The 17,800-nt window shown below is 41.7% G+C and overlaps 1 protein-coding gene and 1 long non-coding RNA gene across 20 annotated transcripts in view; one reads left to right on the forward strand and one right to left on the reverse strand.

Moving 5' to 3' along the window:
* Positions 1 to 17,800, forward strand: part of IHO1 (interactor of HORMAD1 1) — a 66,137-nt gene that overhangs the window by 18,375 nt on the left and 29,962 nt on the right. Inside the window, exons 1-8 of one of the 19 annotated variants that reach the window (XM_082210075.1) lie at positions 13 to 105; positions 1,603 to 1,654; positions 4,207 to 4,315; positions 5,134 to 5,187; positions 7,039 to 7,130; positions 8,642 to 8,710; positions 14,153 to 14,306; positions 17,306 to 17,463. In XM_082210075.1, coding sequence (XP_082066201.1) covers positions 8,655 to 8,710; positions 14,153 to 14,306; positions 17,306 to 17,463 — 368 coding nt within the window. In that variant the 5' untranslated portion in view covers positions 13 to 105; positions 1,603 to 1,654; positions 4,207 to 4,315; ... (1 more) ...; positions 7,039 to 7,130; positions 8,642 to 8,654. Of the gene's footprint in view, positions 1 to 12; positions 149 to 1,602; positions 1,655 to 1,706; positions 1,771 to 3,742; positions 3,813 to 3,940; positions 4,316 to 4,663; positions 5,188 to 5,367; positions 5,659 to 5,950; positions 6,056 to 6,353; positions 6,504 to 6,543; positions 6,567 to 7,038; positions 7,158 to 8,641; positions 8,711 to 14,152; positions 14,307 to 17,305; positions 17,464 to 17,800 lie in introns of those variants that run through there. The other 18 variants (XM_082210079.1, XM_082210077.1, XM_082210080.1 and 15 more) reach the window with 18 other exon arrangements.
* Positions 2,066 to 5,472, reverse strand: LOC309525455. Its single transcript, XR_014216302.1, has 3 exons — positions 5,345 to 5,472; positions 3,863 to 3,946; positions 2,066 to 2,869 (listed from the first exon to the last, which is right to left on the reverse strand). It is a non-coding gene; the product is annotated as an uncharacterized lncRNA (long non-coding RNA).

Raw genomic sequence — 17,800 nt, forward strand, 5'->3', positions numbered from 1 at the left:
AAAGCATGGATTGTTAGATCAGGGACAAGATGTCTGCCTGGTGCTCAATGTGACATTTCAGCCCATTCTCTGCTCTTGAGAAAGAACCTGTATTATTAAAATGTGGTGATTAGTACTCAGACAGTGTTTGGGGTAGTCAGAAGGGCAGGTAGATAGGGTTGCCAACCGCTCTTGAGAAAAAATAAATAAATAAAAACCCTTGCCTGGCTTGTTCCAGTACCTTTGAAAGGGGTTTACTTAATAGGAATCAAATACCAATAGGTGACGTGTGTTAACCAATCACTTAAATAAATAGTCACAACTTTAAAATGGCACTTTGGCTTGGCACTGAGATTTGATCTTCAGCAGACATTGTCATACTACTTATATTCAAACTTATTTCTATAATCATGAGGGATAAAACATTTGCTAGGTTCTGATCTATCATCTATCTATCTATCTATCTATCTATCTATCTATCTATCTATCTATCTATCTCCATACTGCTGTGTGCCATAGTGGAACATATGTTCTTTGAGATGGACTAGGATTACGATACAGTTACGTGTGCCACTAAAATACATCCTCGTGAATGTCTGCAGAAACGTAGCCGTAGAACGGCATCTTGTCACACAGCCATACTCATTGGATCTGCCTTAAGAGTGTGAATTTAGGACCAAATAAGCATTATATGGTCAAGATCAGGCTTCCTCAACCTCGGCCCTCCAGATGTTTTTGGCCTACCAACACCCATGATCCCTAGCTAGCAGGACCAGTGGTCAGGGATGATGGGAATCGTAGTCTCAGAACATCTGGAGGGCCGAGGTTGAGGAAGCCTGGTCAAGATCCTTACCCACCACAGCCATTGTTGTAGAGAAGATGAATGGATTTATGAAATAGTAACTTTAAATATTAAAGTTATGGCTTTTATGCCAGGTTGAACATCAAGCTTTTTAAGTGCCCAGAAAAAACTATGTGTTTTTGTAGAAGATTTTGTAAAAAAGGTGCTGGAAGGCAAGGTGCTTAAGAACATCCACTAAATAGGAGACCAGTTGCTTTCAGGCAACTTCATTGCTTGTTAATAGATTAAAGGCTTCTTGTGTGTCACTACAGAGGCAAAAAAATAAAATAAAAAAAAATCCACTTCCTTCAGAGATATACAACTTGAAGACAGTGCTTGACAATAGCCCTAAGCTCTGTGCTGTGAAGGAGAGAAACTAGAGACTATAACAATGAGGTTAGCTGTCATAGATGGCTATGAAGGAAAATGTCCTTCTTTAATGAAATGTTACCTTTTTGCACAGAAGCCCACTGAAAATATCAAATCTCATTTTCTGAGCCCCAGAGATCCAGCCAGCAATCAGCACAAAACTGAATCTCCACAGCCACTTCTGAAGCAGGGAACATTCTGTGTAATAGCAGAAAATAACACAACAAACTGGTGCCAAATCTCGCTGAAATTGTACAGTGCCAAAGCAACTCATTATTTCTTAACGTGTATGTAAATGTCTTCAATAGGAGCCAATGAAGCTTTGTAAGAATAGCATGGATTTTTGTCATAGTCTGTGGGATGGTGATAAAATAATTTAATAGAATAATTTAATAGAATTTTTTGTTGCGCAGATGGCCAAAGGGAAGAATCCCACAAAGAAAGGGCAAGAGACCAATGAAGCAGGTATGCAGCATTTAGGGCCTACACTGGTTGGTTGGTTGGTTGGTTGGTTGGTTGGTTGGTTGGTTGGCATCCGTCTGTATCGGGAGACTATGGAGGAGTGTGCCTTGGAGGGTGAGGTAGGCACTGATAAAAGCATGAAATCCATTATCTGGCATAGATTTTGACTTGTCAAGAATCTACTTTTGAAGTCATTTAAAAAATGCAATTATAAAAATACATTTTCATATTTCACGGTGGCAAAGGAAGGCTTAATTATTTGCAAGTCAGAAGCCAGAGGGGGTCTCTCCAAGCACAATTATACTTGGTAAGGGGACATGCTTGTGTTATGCATGGATCTGTATCTTTCACCATGATTCTTAGGCCCTGTTCCAACTGTGCCATATGGTTAGCCTGTGTCTCAATATACTCTCAAACTTTGTTTCTTTCAGTATGTGTATTATTTGCTGGCATGTACATAATTTGCACCTGTCCTGAAATATATTTAGCAGATGATTAACAGAATATTTCACACACACACAAAACACACACGTTTGTTTTTGTTAAATATTTTTTTATTAATTCTCAGTTTCAAAAATCCAATATAGAGAGTGTGCTTGTGTGTGTGTGTGTGTGTGTGTGTGTGTGTGTGTGTGTTAAAGTGGATGTAAGAAGCTTTGGGGTTCTGCAGATCATGCTATTTGGGAACGGGATTTGTATAGCATACTAAAAACGATATTTAGTCTTATGGTAGATAAATTTTAAAGTAAGTTTTTTTCTGGATATGGTGGAAATGTATTCTTGAAGGTAAGGCAGTCTAATGGACTCACAGGATCAGTATGCACAGCATAGCAACTGTAGTCTAAAGTGAGCAATGGTAGCATCAATTTCCTATATTATTTAGTATCTCTTCTGAGAGGTACTTTTGAGCCTATCTCCTTTTTAACTCTACCAAACCCGGGGGCAGCAGCCAGCAGGAAGAGCCCAGAGTTGAACATAAAACTGTTCTTTTTTCACATGAGTGTCTTAACTCAGCTCAGCTCAAAATATAATTGGGATGTTAAAAAAAACAACCCTGTGGCAGGAATGTACATTCTCTTTCTCTTTCATGTTGTATCCTTCTACTTTAACAATATTGGCATTCACATGTAAAAGCTGAAACAGAGCATACCATCTCTTCAGTTTGCACAGGTTGGCATTATGGTGTACTGGCTATATACCATCATACTCAAGAAATAACTGTATTGAAAAAAGAAAGAAAAAATAAAAGAAATTACTGTATCTAGTAATAGTAACACCAACTTTTTATTTTTTTGGGGGTGGGATCATTACAAAGGAAAAAAACACCAGATAAATATTATTACTCCCTTTTCAACTCTTTAGCAGGATATTGAAACAATGAATAGTTAATAAGTCATTACATCTGCATAACCAACGCTGATAAACTTTCCCTTGGAGAATATGTAGCTCATGGATTATTTACCCAGTTGTTGTGATGGGAAAATTTAGCTCCCTCTAATTTCCTCAGTAAGTGAAATTCCCATGGTGTTTATATATTACAAACATTGGTTTTGCTTGCATATTTGCATGCCCTTCTGACAGCAGGAAAAAACCGGAAAGTCTTACCACCCCAAGGCTAAAGTAAATCATTGATTGCATAAATTACAAGCCTACAATGGCTAAAGCTTTCACTTTACTCTCGGTAAAGTCAGTATGAATCCTACAATTCTTGTGCCCAGTACGGTAGAGATAGTGACCAAAGTTCTTCAGGCTGCAATCCAAAATACAGGTAACTAGGTGCTACTGAAATCCGTGGGAGCGAAGTTCTAGGGAAAACTTGAACAAGATCAGACTCAGGCCCGGCTCAACCATGAGGCAAGCTGAGGCAACTGCCTCAGGCGGCCGGATCCATGGGGACAGCAGATCTGACCTCCAATATATGCATTGCCTGCTGCTACTGCAGTAGTGGCAATGGCTTTGGCACACTCCTTGGAGGCTGGATCTGTCTCTTTCTCAGCACCCCCTACAGCAATGTCTTGGTCTCCCTCCCACTCCCAGGGAGGAAATGGTGGGGGCTGCCCTCTGGGGTCTTCTGGGCTCTGCGGCCATCCAGCTTGATTCTGACCTGGCTCCTTCCCCCCAACCACCCTCAATGACCTTTGATTCCTATTTCAGCTGTTGGGTAAGGTTGCTTTGATTCCCCCCCACCTTGTTCCTGGTGTAGATCTTCACTCACCCCCTCTTCCCTGGACAGTGTGAGCACCATGTTGTGGTTTGCCTCAAGTGCCAAAAGGTCTTGGGCCAGCACAGATCAGGCTGTATGCAAAAGAACAAAAACTTATCAAAACTTAAGACACCACACTGCATCACTTCAAGATTGATTTGGAATTTGTATTTTACACTTCACTAGGAGCAAAAATGCCATTTGCCTACAGGCAAATCAATGGAGCACAAGAATGCTGGATATGGATTGAGTGAAGGGCCATGAGGCAATTTAACTAGACTGAACTTTGCCCCTCTCCAATATGGTGTGGAAAAATATGCTATAGCTTCTTCTGCCTTTATATTTTTTAAAGGAAGACAGTTTGCACAACCTGTTTTGAGGGAATGTTTCAGACTTCTATCCTTTGAACTGCTGGAATGAGATTTCCTACCTCGATTTTGTTCTTTATGGGATAAGCAGAGGTTAGTAAATGGGGAGATTGCAAGCATATCTTCCCCCCACTTTTACCCAGTGAGAAGCAAGCTCAAAGCCACGACTTAATTTTTGGAATATCATGGGCTGCCTGCCAAAACTCACTTTATTTCGCACACCTTTGTTCTGCCCTTTGTCGGGGCTTACTGCAAAGCGCTTTGTGTAACATAAAGGAAAAAAGAATGGGAATCCTGAATCACAGGGGCTAGGATTAATGGAATGGCTCATTAGGAACCTAACAATGTCATCCTATCCCCAATTTATGCTTGCTGGGTAAAGTAGGATTGCTCCCAAATCCCCATTCACACTGGCAATCAAAAAGGACACTTTTTGTGCCAGGGGGGATATGGGTCAAATGAAGGGCATGTTGATGGAAGAGCAGGAATCAGGATCCTTTGCTTGGGTCAGATCTGCTCCCAACCAGTTTGAATAATATCATGTCTGTATCTCTTTGCATTAGCCACTTTTTGTCTCCTGAATCAGACGTTTCTGTCCTTTGAGAGGAGCACCTTGCTCTGCCCCCATTTCTTTAATGACCACACAAGTGTCAGCTTTTTGGGGTGGCTTTGCATAAAAATTATGTGGACCGCTTAGTTAAACTACAGACTTTCATTTGTGTTCTAGCAGTTTAACTGACATGGCTCCACCCCCACCCCCCAAAAATATTGGAAATTGGTGAGGTGTTAAAAAGCCTATTAGAATTTCCTAGCCTCTCCCTCAATTCCAAGGATTGTAAGTAGAGAGAATGTATATTAAACCAGCTTTGAAGCAACCAAATAGGTTTCACCTCTTTCTCTCTGACTTTCAGGCTGTAAGCTTACATACCCCAACCTGAGACTCAAATACCCCATTGGATTCAAAGGTACTTTTACTTCTAAATGGACATACATGACCACACAGACATTATTTTTGTTATTATCGTTATCATCAATATAATTCTTCACATGAACTTTTAAGAGACTGTTCAGAGCTAGGCAATGGGCAAATGTAACTTTTGATTTACATTTATATGCACTGACTTAACAATTGTGATTTTTGTTCCCTCGTGTCTTGGCTACCATTTCTTTACACAGAAAAACTGGATTGCTGAGGTCTTAATATTCGGAGTACTGGGATTTCCAAGAGTGTTTTTTCAGGGGATGAAGAGTGCTGAGATCTCTTGGAACAGCAACTGAATGTTGTGAGGGGTTTAGATCTTCCCGAGTGGGATTTCTCTTGAGGAGGAATCCGATTTATTTTTTAAACAAAGCAGTTTCAAATAATAATGATGATATCTCGGTACATGTAACCCAAGTCTGTGGTGCTTCAATCTTCCCGGGGCCCTGAAAAGACGGTGAGATTAGGAAAAACAAGATTGCCCGCTCCCAAATGGGGAGTTCCGGCTGTGAAGGGAAGGTGGAAACGAGATGAGGACGTTTCTTGTGAGGGAGGCGATAACGTTAATTCGGTCAAGGAACTACAATACTTATTTTTATTGAGGCTTCCTCTCGCGGGGGGGGGGAGGGGAAGGTGGTGGGGAAGAGACTTGTGCGGGCCGTGTGCGATATGCTTTGCGCGTGGACCACCATTAAAACTTTATATATATATAGCGAGGATCCCTCGCTGCGTGAGGGAGAACCGTGAGGGAGCCTCTCGAGGCGCTTCGCCTGAGGAAGAGCGTCAGGCGCCTCTCGCGCGCTGCGGAACAACTCCCCGCGCCCACTAAGCCAGGGAAGGCGGAAGAAAGCAAGGTCTGCTGGAAGAAAGGAGGAGGAGGAGGCACGTTAACTTTACAGTTTAAACAAAGGCCTGCACGTCAGCTCCACACACGCAGGGACATTTCTCAAAGGGGAGGAGGAGCTGCATCAGCAGCCCAACCCCAAGAGGGGAGACGTGCTCTCGCCTCAAGTCCCTCTTGGTTTTACATTGGCAAGGGAAGGGATGCGGCAGGTTGCAAATCATGCAGAAGCAGCAATGGTTCTTCCAATACCTCAAGCGCCTTTCAGGCACGAGTGACTTTGTAACAGTAGCCGGGGGTGTGGTGGCGTCAAAAATAAAAACAAAAACGTCAAAGCGACGCCCATGGGTCCTGCCACAAAATGGTGCAGCGTGGTGGAGCCGCCTTGCAGAATCTTGAATTTGGTTTTCTGCCCAACCGACAGCAGCGTCCTGTGGCCATCTAAGCATCGATGCATTACCGTATTTTAATATTTTGTTGGAAGCCGCCCAGAGTGGCTGGGGAAGCCCAGCCAGATGGGCGGGGTATAAATAATAATAATAATAATAATATTATCATTTTTTTGCGAGGGGTGTTTTGCCCCTTAGTTTTTCCTTGGGGGATATTTTCCAAAGATGCTGATGCATGGGCATAGCCAGAATTTTTGTTTGGGAGGGCAGGCCTTTTGTTAGGGGAGGTGCAGAACCTCAGCTATGTCATTTTATTGATTTGTATTGATTTAGGTGGGTCAACTGCCCCCTGCCCCCCCCGCTACGCCCCTGTTCTCATGTCGTCTTTCCCCCCAAGCATGCTGCTATCAATTTCCTCTCCTTTTGTCGGCACTGTTTTGCCAGGGACACAATTTGCTATTGTAATAGGAGGGCACGTGGGTCATAACTGAGCCCTGATTTTTCTGTGTGCATGCTAAGCATGTTAGTTTCCACACATTTTTTCAAAAGGCATGTTTTTCAAATCCAAATTTCTTTTTTCTTTTTCAAATATACGTTTCTATTCCAGGGTTTTTCATCTACCCCAGTTGGAGGAACCTGACACACCATATATTTAAAGCACATCCCTGCCCCCAAGAATCCTGGGAACAGGAGTTTAAGGTGCTTGGAACTGTAGCTCTGTGAGGGGTAATCTGTAGTGTTTCATATGTATTGTGTATACAGTCATACCTCATGCTACTTTTGCTTAATGATACGTTTTTTCAGGTTGCGTCCCGCGGCGACCCAGAAGTACCGGAAAGGGTTACTTCCGGGTTTCGCTGCTTGCGCATGCACAGACGTGCAAAATGATGCCACGCACATGCGCAGACGCGCCACTGCGCAGACGCGCCACTGCGGGTTGTGTTCTATTCATGTTGCGAACGGGCCTCCGGAACGGATCCCGTTCGCAACCAGAGGTACCACTGCAAATTTATTTTATACGTATCGTGAACTTGGGCATTGTTTGTTGTTTTGTACCTGCCCTCAATCACTTTTCCACCCTCCATTACCCTTCTTGGTAGTGGCGCCCTCCCTCTGGAATGCCCTCCCTTCAGATGTCAAGGAAATAAAAAACTATCTGACCTTTAGAAGACATCTGAAGGCAGCCCTGTTTAGGGAAGTTTTTAAGGGACTGATGTTTTTGTTATGTTTTTAGATATGTTGTAAGCCACCCAGAGCGGCTGGGGAAACTCAGCCAGATGGGCGGAGTATAAATGTAGCAACAACAACAACAACAACAGCATTTTTTAAAAAAAGAAGCCAGGAAATGAGTAAAAGCATTATCAATTTCTATTTGTTAGGAAAAGTTGATACTGAGGTCTCTCACAAGAATAGTATTTGACTTGCATAAGGTTTGTGCAAGAGTAATTAAGAGGCCTTCCACAAGAGCTCTTTTATTATTTTTTAAAACAACAGCAGCAGAAATCCTGATATATGGATTGTGATTACAGTTTCCTTGGTAACCCCACACATTTATTGTGTAGTGATCATGAGAGAATTGCTCTTCCAAATTGAGGGTGCCTTCAACATGTAGAAATCGGTCGAAATAGATGTCTTTCATTTGGTTTTGGGGACCTCCAGAAATAAAATGGCTGTAGGTTGTGCTCAGCTGAACAACAAAGAGAATCAGATATGGTGACAGAGGCCACTCATCAAAATGTCACACCGTACATGTGACAAACTGCCCTCCCAAAAAACCCCAAAAGAAAAACCACAATTGCCAATGTATAATGGGCTATTTTTACATATTGGATTTTCTGTGGGAAGTGAAAAATCTAGTTTACATGTAAACAAACATCTATGGGCTGGCATTCTGATGAAGGTGACTTCATCTTGAAGCACCCAGTATTTCACTCCTGTTGATTTTTAATGCTGAGTGGCACTTGAATCTTGACAATAACAACAAAGCCAAAGCAATATATTTGCCTGGGTAGTCTCCATTCTTGAAGCAAGGTGGTCAGCAATTTACTTGGAGATTGTGTCTTGTTTTAGGGTAGTTTCTTCCACTGCCTAGCTTTCATGGCAGTCGTGGGGGAAACAGTTGTTAAAATTGATGCCTTGATGAAACAGTGTACGAGAAGAATAATGTACCACACTGCAACATTCACATATTTCTCTTTACGTTTTAGCAGGCAAGGCTGGGAAATGAATCCAAATCTCTGGAATGTCAAAGAGATGTTTAGCACTCCTATAAAGATGGGGTAAGCAGGTTACTGCTGCCATTGTTATAGTAGCATTCTTGTGTCATTATCTTTGCCAGTGCATAAATTCCAACCATGGGTTCCAATTCTGGTTTGGACGCTATAACTAACCCTAACTATAGTTTGGGTCTATAAAGCCTTAAACGGCTAAGGACTGCAATACATCAAGGAGCTCCTCTCTCCTCTCTCTATATGAAACTACCTGGACCCTGAGATAATCATCTGAGGCCCCCTTCTTCATGTGTCTCCTCCCATGAGAGGTCTGCAGGGTGGCAACACAAGAACAGGCCTTTTTTGCACTTATTTGTGCGTATCAGAGCTATTTCATAATGTGCAGATTAGCTCTTAGTGATCTGGACAGCCTAGTGTCCTTGCTTTTAGAGAAATAAGGAATTGCTGCCTCTGTGAATTGGCTCGAAAAGCATTTCATTAGTCTAAATTAGAATTTACAATGCGATGCATGATTATGCAATCTGAAGCCCACGACCTTGTGATTTTTAAAAAAGGGCATCTCTAGAAGTAGGGCAGACTGCATTTATATGGTTGATATGAGTAGTATTTAAGGTGACATGCAAATACATCCATCAAATGGAAGGTGATGTATAACTTGTTACTTTTTCTGAAAATGTCTGATCTTATATCATGCTACAAGAACACAGACATGGTAATATATTTTAATTTTACTTGAGGGGGAATATTAAAATGTGTGGAAGATACTGTTTTACCGCCAGATTAAATTATTCTAGGCTTTGCGAGCATTTTATCTCTGTAATTTCCCTTGTGCTGTTTACAGTACAAAGCTTATTATGTGAAAGGGCCTCTCTAGTCATGATGAAGACAGTGCTGAAATGAATCATGATGCTCAGAATACAATTTACTTATTATACAATTGTGGAGCTTATTCTACTGCATTTATGAACTTGCTTATAAGTTTTTCATTTAAGAAGTAACAGAAGAATAGGTTCTACATCTAGGATGTAGCAAAATACCCGGTGTTTTTCCTGTTGTAGACATCGAGAGAAAGCAGCGGCAGGGCAATTTATAAAAGTGAGAGGAGCAAAGTAGCAATCTTTAGACCCATTTAACAAACAGATTACGGTAATCCCCTGTGTAACACCAGCACAGCCACGTGACAAATTTGGCCCACTGAGCATATGCTCTCTAAATTAACCTTCTAAAACTGTCACAAAACTCTACCAGTGTACACACTAAATCCTCTGCTATTGTGCTTTGCTATGATGGCGGATGAGGAGGAGAATTAAAACAAGAAAATAAATTAATAATTTATTTGCCAATTAAGGGAAATGTACTCACGTCAAGCAGGCGAGTTAATAGAATTTTGTAAGGCAGAAGGAGTCAACAAAGCCAACATGGAGAACAGTGTGATTAATTTTCTCTGGCATGATTTACCGTTTATTTAAACACATGCTGCTTAATTGTGTTACCATCTAGTAGTTTTCATGGTCTGTTTTTTTTAAACAAGGCTTACTAGATTCATATCTAAATCAATTTTAATGTTTTCTCCCAGTGTAAGGATAGCACAGTTATATAGGAAGACTCATAAGGGGGCATCAGAACCTGTGGCCCTCCAGATGTTGCTGGACTCCAACTCCCATAAGCCACAGCTAATATAGCCAGTAGTCAGGGATGATGGGAGTTGTAGTCCAGCAGTATCTGGAGGGCCACAGGTTCCTCACCCCTGATTTAAATACAGTGGTACCTTGGGTTAAGAAATTCATTCCGGAGGTCCGTTCTTAACCTGAAACTGTTCTTAACCTGAAGCACCACTTTAGCTAATGGGGCCTCCTGCTGCTGCCGCACCGCCGGAGCACGATTTCTGTTCTCATCCTGAAGCAAAGTTCTTAACCCGAGGTACTATTTCTGGGTTAGCAGAGTCTGTAACCTGAAGCATCTATAACCCGAGATACCACCGTAATCCAAATGCTCGAACCTTCTGCTACAGCCAGAAGCAATATATGATGCTCTCAGGAAGAATCTGCTCCCTCCCTATCTTTCCCCACCACTTTTAAAAATAAATAGTTATTTGAATCAGGTAAACACATATGACATAAGTCAGCTTGTTCACACAATGATGATCATGAGAGTCAATCAGAGGGTGACATGCAGGGTGGATGTGGAGTAATGTGTAGTGATTAGGGCAGAGAGTTAAACTTCAGGTCAGGTCCAGTCCTGTGGTACAACCTGGTGAGAGCACTGCCTGTTTTTTTATCATGAACTGCCCTTGTATGCAGTGATTGCAGAAACACCATTCCAGGGCTAGAAAAGGGTCTCAATGACAGAGGATGGAAACGTGAAAAGTGCTAGCAGGGATGCTAGTGACTGAACCACAGATGGTATCAGAGGAGGCCAGATGTCCCCCAGGCAAATACCGTATTTTTTCCTGTATAAGACTCACTTTTTCCCTCCTAAAAAGTAAGGGGAAATGTGTGTGCGTCTTATGGAGCGAATGCAGGCTGCACAGCTATTCCAGAAGCCAGAACAGCAAGAGGGATCACTGAGATTCAGAATATTTTTTTTCTTGTTTTCCTTCTCCAAAAACTAGGTGCGTCTTATGGTCTGGTGCGTCTTATAGAGCGAAAAATACGGTAGATTGCCCTCTCCACTGTCCCCTATTGCTGGACTTTTGTGCTTACTACAAAGGAAGATACTTTTCACATACTGGGAGCCTGTGTGGTGTCATGGTTGGAGAGTTGGGTTAAGACCTGAAGCTTGCTGGGTGACCTTGCACTAGTCTCTGCCTCTCAGTCTAACCTATCTCAAAGGGTTGTTGTGGGGATTAAAAGAGGACAGGGAGAGCAATGTATGCCGCCTTGAGCTCTTTGGAGAAAGAAGTGTGATATAGAAGAAATAAATAAATTTAGAAAGGTGTGTTCCATATGGGATAATGTTAGCCCTAAAAACCTGGGGTTTTTTGGGGGGGACGACGACATAGTGGTGCTGTCAATTTAGGATTTTGAGGTAACTGTCCAGGGTTCCACTCAGCAGAATTAGCAAAGTTAACTGCACTAATATAGCTCTGAATGTACAAATCTCTTTCTCTCATCAAATCCCTATTCCTGAAGCCCCAGTAGAACATCCCTCACCAACAAGAGTTGCTGCTTCACCAGGGAATGGAGGTGGGATAGCAGTTACTGTACATAGGAGTTTGCTGGATCAGGCCAGTAGCCCATCTAGTCCAGCATTCTGTTCTCACAGTGGCCAGTCAGATGCCTGTCGGAAGCCTGCAATCAGGACCTGAGCACAACAACACATTCCTCCCTCGTGTGTTTTTCAGCAACTGGTATTCAGAAGCATACAGCCTCCAACCTTTGCATATAAAAACTGCCCTGCTCCCTTCACTAGCCCTCAGGGTGACCTAAGGAAAAAGAAATCTGGGGCGGCAAGTAAAAGGTCAGGCTACTTTAAAACCAAGTGTCAGTTTAGTCCAGCAGTCTGTCACTAACAGCAGCCAGCTGCCTCCAGAATCTCATAGGCAGGCGATGGCCTCTTTGTTGGAACAGAATATGTAGTTCTGGCATACTGCATTGAAAAAGGCTGACCCATACTGTATGTTAAAACCACGCTGATTAAATGACTTGGGAATAATTTTTATGTGAATCCATTGTGACTTTTATCAAATATCAATTTCCATTACTAATGTAGGATGGAGGGAAAGTGCACAGTTGTAGGTGGTATTCAATCCCTTTTTAGATGTAATTTGAGCACAGCATAGAGCTTTGTCTGCATCTGGTACACAGCTGAGTTCATAGTCTGATGTTATTATATTTAAAACAACATTTGCATATTTATTGCATTTCTGCAGTCATATGCTTCCCAGTCATTTTTCTGATGTGTCAGTATTCCTGTTCCAACATGGCTGGCATCCTATAAATAGCAAAGATTAAAAGCAAAAGCGCTGTTTTGTTGGAATAGGGCCTCTGACATCAAATAAGCATGTCGGTGTTTGAGCTGCAACAAAAAAGCACGATCTGAAAGGATGAAAAGGGAATGATCTGGCAAGCCTAGTAGAAATCAATCCTCAAAATGTTCTCTAAACTAGGGGATAGCTAAGGACACAGAAGTAGAAGAAGAAACTTACTTTTTAAACATGTAAATTTAAATGAATGGCTCTGTTACATGCAGTATGTTAGGGTTCTAAACACACCAAAGGCTTATACCTTGTGTCTTCAAAGAATTCTGATGATTTTGAAGAAGTTGCAGAGAGAAAACAGTTTTGTATGTGTTAAGTTGTGGGTGAACATATCAGACGACACAGTGATTCTTCAAACAGCTCTTGTTTATTCACAGGCCAGAACAGAACTGAACTGAAGGGTTCAGTCAGCCTGCTTATATAGAGCTCCAGTACAACGTAACTGTAACAATTTTCTAAAACTATCCAATCACTGAACGTCACTTTCGATCCCTCATTTTTATAACTATCTACATTGTCCCCTACTGGCCCAGGGTGAGAACTTCAGTACATAACAGTATGAGCTACCTGATACTGAGGTTCAGAGGATGCAAAGATTCAGCTTTACTCATTCTTGCTCAGTTGAGGAAGCATAATACTGCTGCAGATGTTAGCTCAGTCCAGGACTAGGACTAGCCCTGTCTAGGATGATTGACAGAGTAGCAACATAGACCCCATCTGCCCTATCCATTTAAAGCTATATCATACCACTTTAACCAGTCACATCTTCCCCCAAAGAATACTGGGAACTGTAGTTAGTTAAGGGTGCCAGTAGTTGTTAAGAGACCCCTGTTCTCAGTAAGTCACAATTCCCAGAGCGGTTTGACAGTCAATCCCTCTTCCCAGGGAATTCTGGGGATTTCAGCATCCCCCAGTTTTCTGACGTTTCACCTATAACCTTTCTACACAACTGTAAGCTCATTTTAAAAATAAATAAGATTTTCAGGATGATGCAGGATTCACTGCCTGTTTTCAAAGTTCTGTCCTTATATAGAATTGAAAAATACAAGTGACCCAAGGCATAAGTAATAACAAAATAATCAGTTACATCAAATTTGCAGTTGCTGCTGAGAACTATTGACATATTTTCCACTTCTGTTCATTCTCCTCATGTAATTTCAACCAAAACCTCAGACATTTAAATTTGTTGGAAGAGGGGAATGATCAGTTGTATTACTAGCAACATAAAAACATTATTTCTGAATGCCATGAGAAGAATGATACAGGCCTTAAATCAATGATACTAGGATTCCATGTTTCGTGGCTTATTTCTTTCTGATGAATAGTGGAAGTTCCTCTGCCTCCAAATGAACATTCATCAGGATTGCCAAGCATTTAGTACTGTTTTGTTAACGGAGTTTAGGCAGTTTTGGGCATGATAAAGAACCAAATATATTTTGGCTGTGCTGTATGTTTTTAATATATTGTCATTACTATTTTTTACACTTGCTTTTTCTGTTTTCCTGTTTCAGGCCTAACAAACCATTGAACTGGACCAGTGATTACAGCAGTATGAGTGACTCTCAGTTCCTTTTTGGTTCCCAGTTCTGCCCGGAGAATTCACAGTCAGCACTGACCCCACTTGAATTGAGACAAGACAAAAGTTCACAGCAAAATTCTCAGGATGTGAGTCTGATGTGTAATGTTTCTGTGCTGGTAATTTTCTGCCTTTGGGGAATTAGTAAAAATTGAACATTATATCGAGTTTGTTATTACATTGCTTCCTGCAGGAGCTCTATGCGGCATATTAACCTCACAACAAATGTGGCTGTGTAACCCATGACAATTTATTTCTAGAACCAATGGAGCCTGAATCTATGTAGTCCACATGCAATCTAGATCTATTGCATATTTTTTACCCCCTGAAAGACACCTCTTGAGAAACTATTTTCATTCTAAAAATAAAACCTCATTGCAAATTGATTTTGCTTTACCTCACAATACATCCATCCCAGAAAAAGGGTGCATTTTAAAGTTCAGAATAGAGTAGTAGCTTTGGAAGACAATCATTAGGCATCCGCACAACATGACCAGTCCAGCAAAGTTGATGTTGAAGAATCATTGCTTCAACACTGGTGATCTTTGCTTCTTCCAGTGCACTGTTATTAGTTCGCCTGTCTTCACAAGTGATGTGTAAAATATTTTGGAGACACTGTTGATGGAATCTTTCGAGGAGTTGGAGATGGCGTTTATAAGTGGTCCATGTTTCACAAGCATATAGTAAGGTTGGTAGTACAATAGCTTTGTAAACAAGCATTTTGGTTTTCCTGCGAATGTCCCAGTCCTCAAACACTCTGCATTTCAATTGGGAGAAAGCTGCGCTCCGCCCGGAAACCAATGTCTCCACTGTGGAAGGACATGTGGATCCAGAATTGGCCTCCACAGTCACCTACGGACTCATTGTTAAAACCGTGTTTATGGAAGACAATCTTACTCAGCTACGAGTGATTGCCAAAGAAGAAGAAAAAGAAGAAGGATGACTGTATACCAATATCACAATCACTACTTCCTTCTTCATTACCTGGGACACATGCAGGGAGAAAAAGGCATGGAATAACTCAATCAAGGGGAGGGGTTTCAAATGTGGGAGACTGAGTAAGCTGCTTTGGGGTACAGAAGTGTGGCTAGGACATGCGGACCAAGGAGAAAGAGGAAGGCCTGAAGAGATCCTGATGGACTGGAAATTTGCTTGAAAGGAATAAGGTGTTACTATACTGGTGTTGGGTTAAAAGTGTAATTGTGTTTTATTATCGGTTTTTGATTATGTGTCTTCTAATGCCTTTGTTAACATGTTTGTTACTTTTCTACAGGGAACTTGTATATTGCTGTTTGCTTGTATATCTTGGAACAGATGTCTTGTGGGGTGTGGGGGTGTGTGGATAGTTAAGAGCTTGGGGGAAAAGGCTGTATGTAGAGACCCTTCTAATCCCTGGATCCAGAAAGTGTTGAAATATAAGGCAGGTGATCACCTGGGTGACGGGCCATTAAGAGAACAAAGGAAAAGGGCCCTGTGTGAGTTAGCAAATGGGTGGGGCTCCTCACTCAACTTGTAGTTAGTTAGAAGGAAAAGGCAGAGATTACAGTGATATGAACTAGATGAAAAAGAAGCAAGCTGGAGAGAGGCAGAACAATGTTCGATTTCTGTTTGAAACCAAGGCTATAGCTATGAGAGAAACAAGACAATTTTAGGGTGGTAATGCTGTGAACCCCTCCATCATAAGCTCAGGTTGTAAATATGTGTAAATAAACCATATATCATAAAGACACCACAGACAGTCTCAGCTGTGCCTCATTCCTAATCCTTAGTTGAGTACCTGGAATCCCTGGAATTTCACACAGCTCAGAGAATGGGGTGGTGTGCAATGCTACAAAATAGTTGCTTCTCTGATACGGCTAGAGGCTACTTCTACATAAAGAAGTAGACTTCTGTAACCATATCCTTAAGTTGATGGGGAATCACATGCAAATATGAGCTCCATTGGGAGGAAGGCCAGGCGTCTCCAGCTAAACCCAGTAGTTGGAAGTGTGTGTGTCTGTGTAGCCATTTTTTGTGCTGTTCTGAATAGTATGCCTATACAACTCATTCGTCATTTTTCACTGAAATCATGCTTAAATCAGGGTACATCCTCAAGGTCAAAACAAAAAAGAAATCTAGAGCTCATCTTTTCACTTTTCTCAACTCTTTCCCTGGGGGGAAAAGCTGCTCTTTAGTGCTGAATTGGAGTAAAGATCAGTGAGGTTTCTGCAGACTGACGTTTGGTCCAATTTAGTGCTAAATAACACGTTTTCCCTGGGACAACAGTGGGGCAAGCAGAAAACTGCCCAGAGTTGTGCGCTCTAGGTACAGGACAAGCGGAAGTATGGACGAGCCCCTAATGTTTGAGATTCAAAAGTACAATGTGGTCCTTTCTGTTGTCCTGATACTTTTTGCCCTATCTGCACTTTGTAAATGGATTTTCCTACATTTTTGAAGATGAAAGAGAGTAATCCAGCAGGCTAGGCTTTCTGCTTAAATTGAAGATCAAGGGAGTGAGGTTTCCATTTTCTTCTGCAGTGGTTTGGTGGATTAAAAGCAGGCCTTTTCTTCCTGAAATGCCAACAACTCATAAGAACATAAGAAGAGCCTGCTAGATCAGCCCAATGGCTCATCTAGTTCATTATCCCATTCGCACAGTGACCAGCCAGATGCATATTGCAAGCCCACAAGCTGAGAGCAACAGCACTCTCCTCTCATGTACATGCTTTTTAAAAATGAATTGGTGGTTTAGAAAAAGGAAGGAAGGTAGGAAAGAAAGAAAGAAAGAAAGATGCTTTACTCAAAGTAGTTCTGCCTGGAGATTCCAAGGGACTGAGTTGAAGATGTTTTGCATCACAAAGCTATAGCCCTTGCTTTCCTTTTCATTTTTACTGAATTGTATTTTAACATACCATGTGTTAGCTGCTATGAAATCTTTCTGACTGAACAGTGGAGTAATTTTTTTAAAAAACAAATGTTCTTCTCTGAAAAATAGGCTGCGTTTCCTAGTGATATTGTAGTTGCTATAGCCCGGGTGATGCTTTATCTGTCTTTCTGTTAATGCATGTTAAATATTAGCACATGTTGTCTCTCTTTCTCTCAAAAACAGAATGAGCCCAGTATTTTTGCCAAGTACCAGTCTAAACCACAGCTCTTTGGAGGGGATGGAAAGGAAAAAGGACCATTTAATTTTCCAGCTGGAAGATTCAAAGGTGTCTTGGAGCAATTTGAAGAGAATAAGAAAAAGATCAAGGAAAAACACGATAAGTAAGCAAACAGCTGTGAAATCAGTTGACTCTCCCTTCTATTGAATACAGTTGTGTATAAGTCCTACAAGATTTCCACCCCCATAAATATCATTGCAGCTTGGCTAAGAAACTGTTTAGTAGAGAGGTCTCACTCCCACACTGACAGCTGTTGTTGTTTAGTTGTGTCCGACTCTTCGTGACCCCATGGACCAGAGCACGCCAGGCACTCCTGTCTTCCACTGCCTCCCGCAGTTTGGTCAAACTCATGCTGGTAGCTTCGAGAACACTATCCAACCATCTCATCCTCTGTCATCCCCTTCTCCTTGTGCCCTCCATCTTTCCCAACATCAGAGTCT

This window comes from Podarcis vaucheri, assembly GCF_965113315.1.
Source record: "Podarcis vaucheri genome assembly, chromosome: 2".
In the NCBI taxonomy this organism is placed as follows: domain Eukaryota; kingdom Metazoa; phylum Chordata; class Lepidosauria; order Squamata; family Lacertidae; genus Podarcis; species Podarcis vaucheri.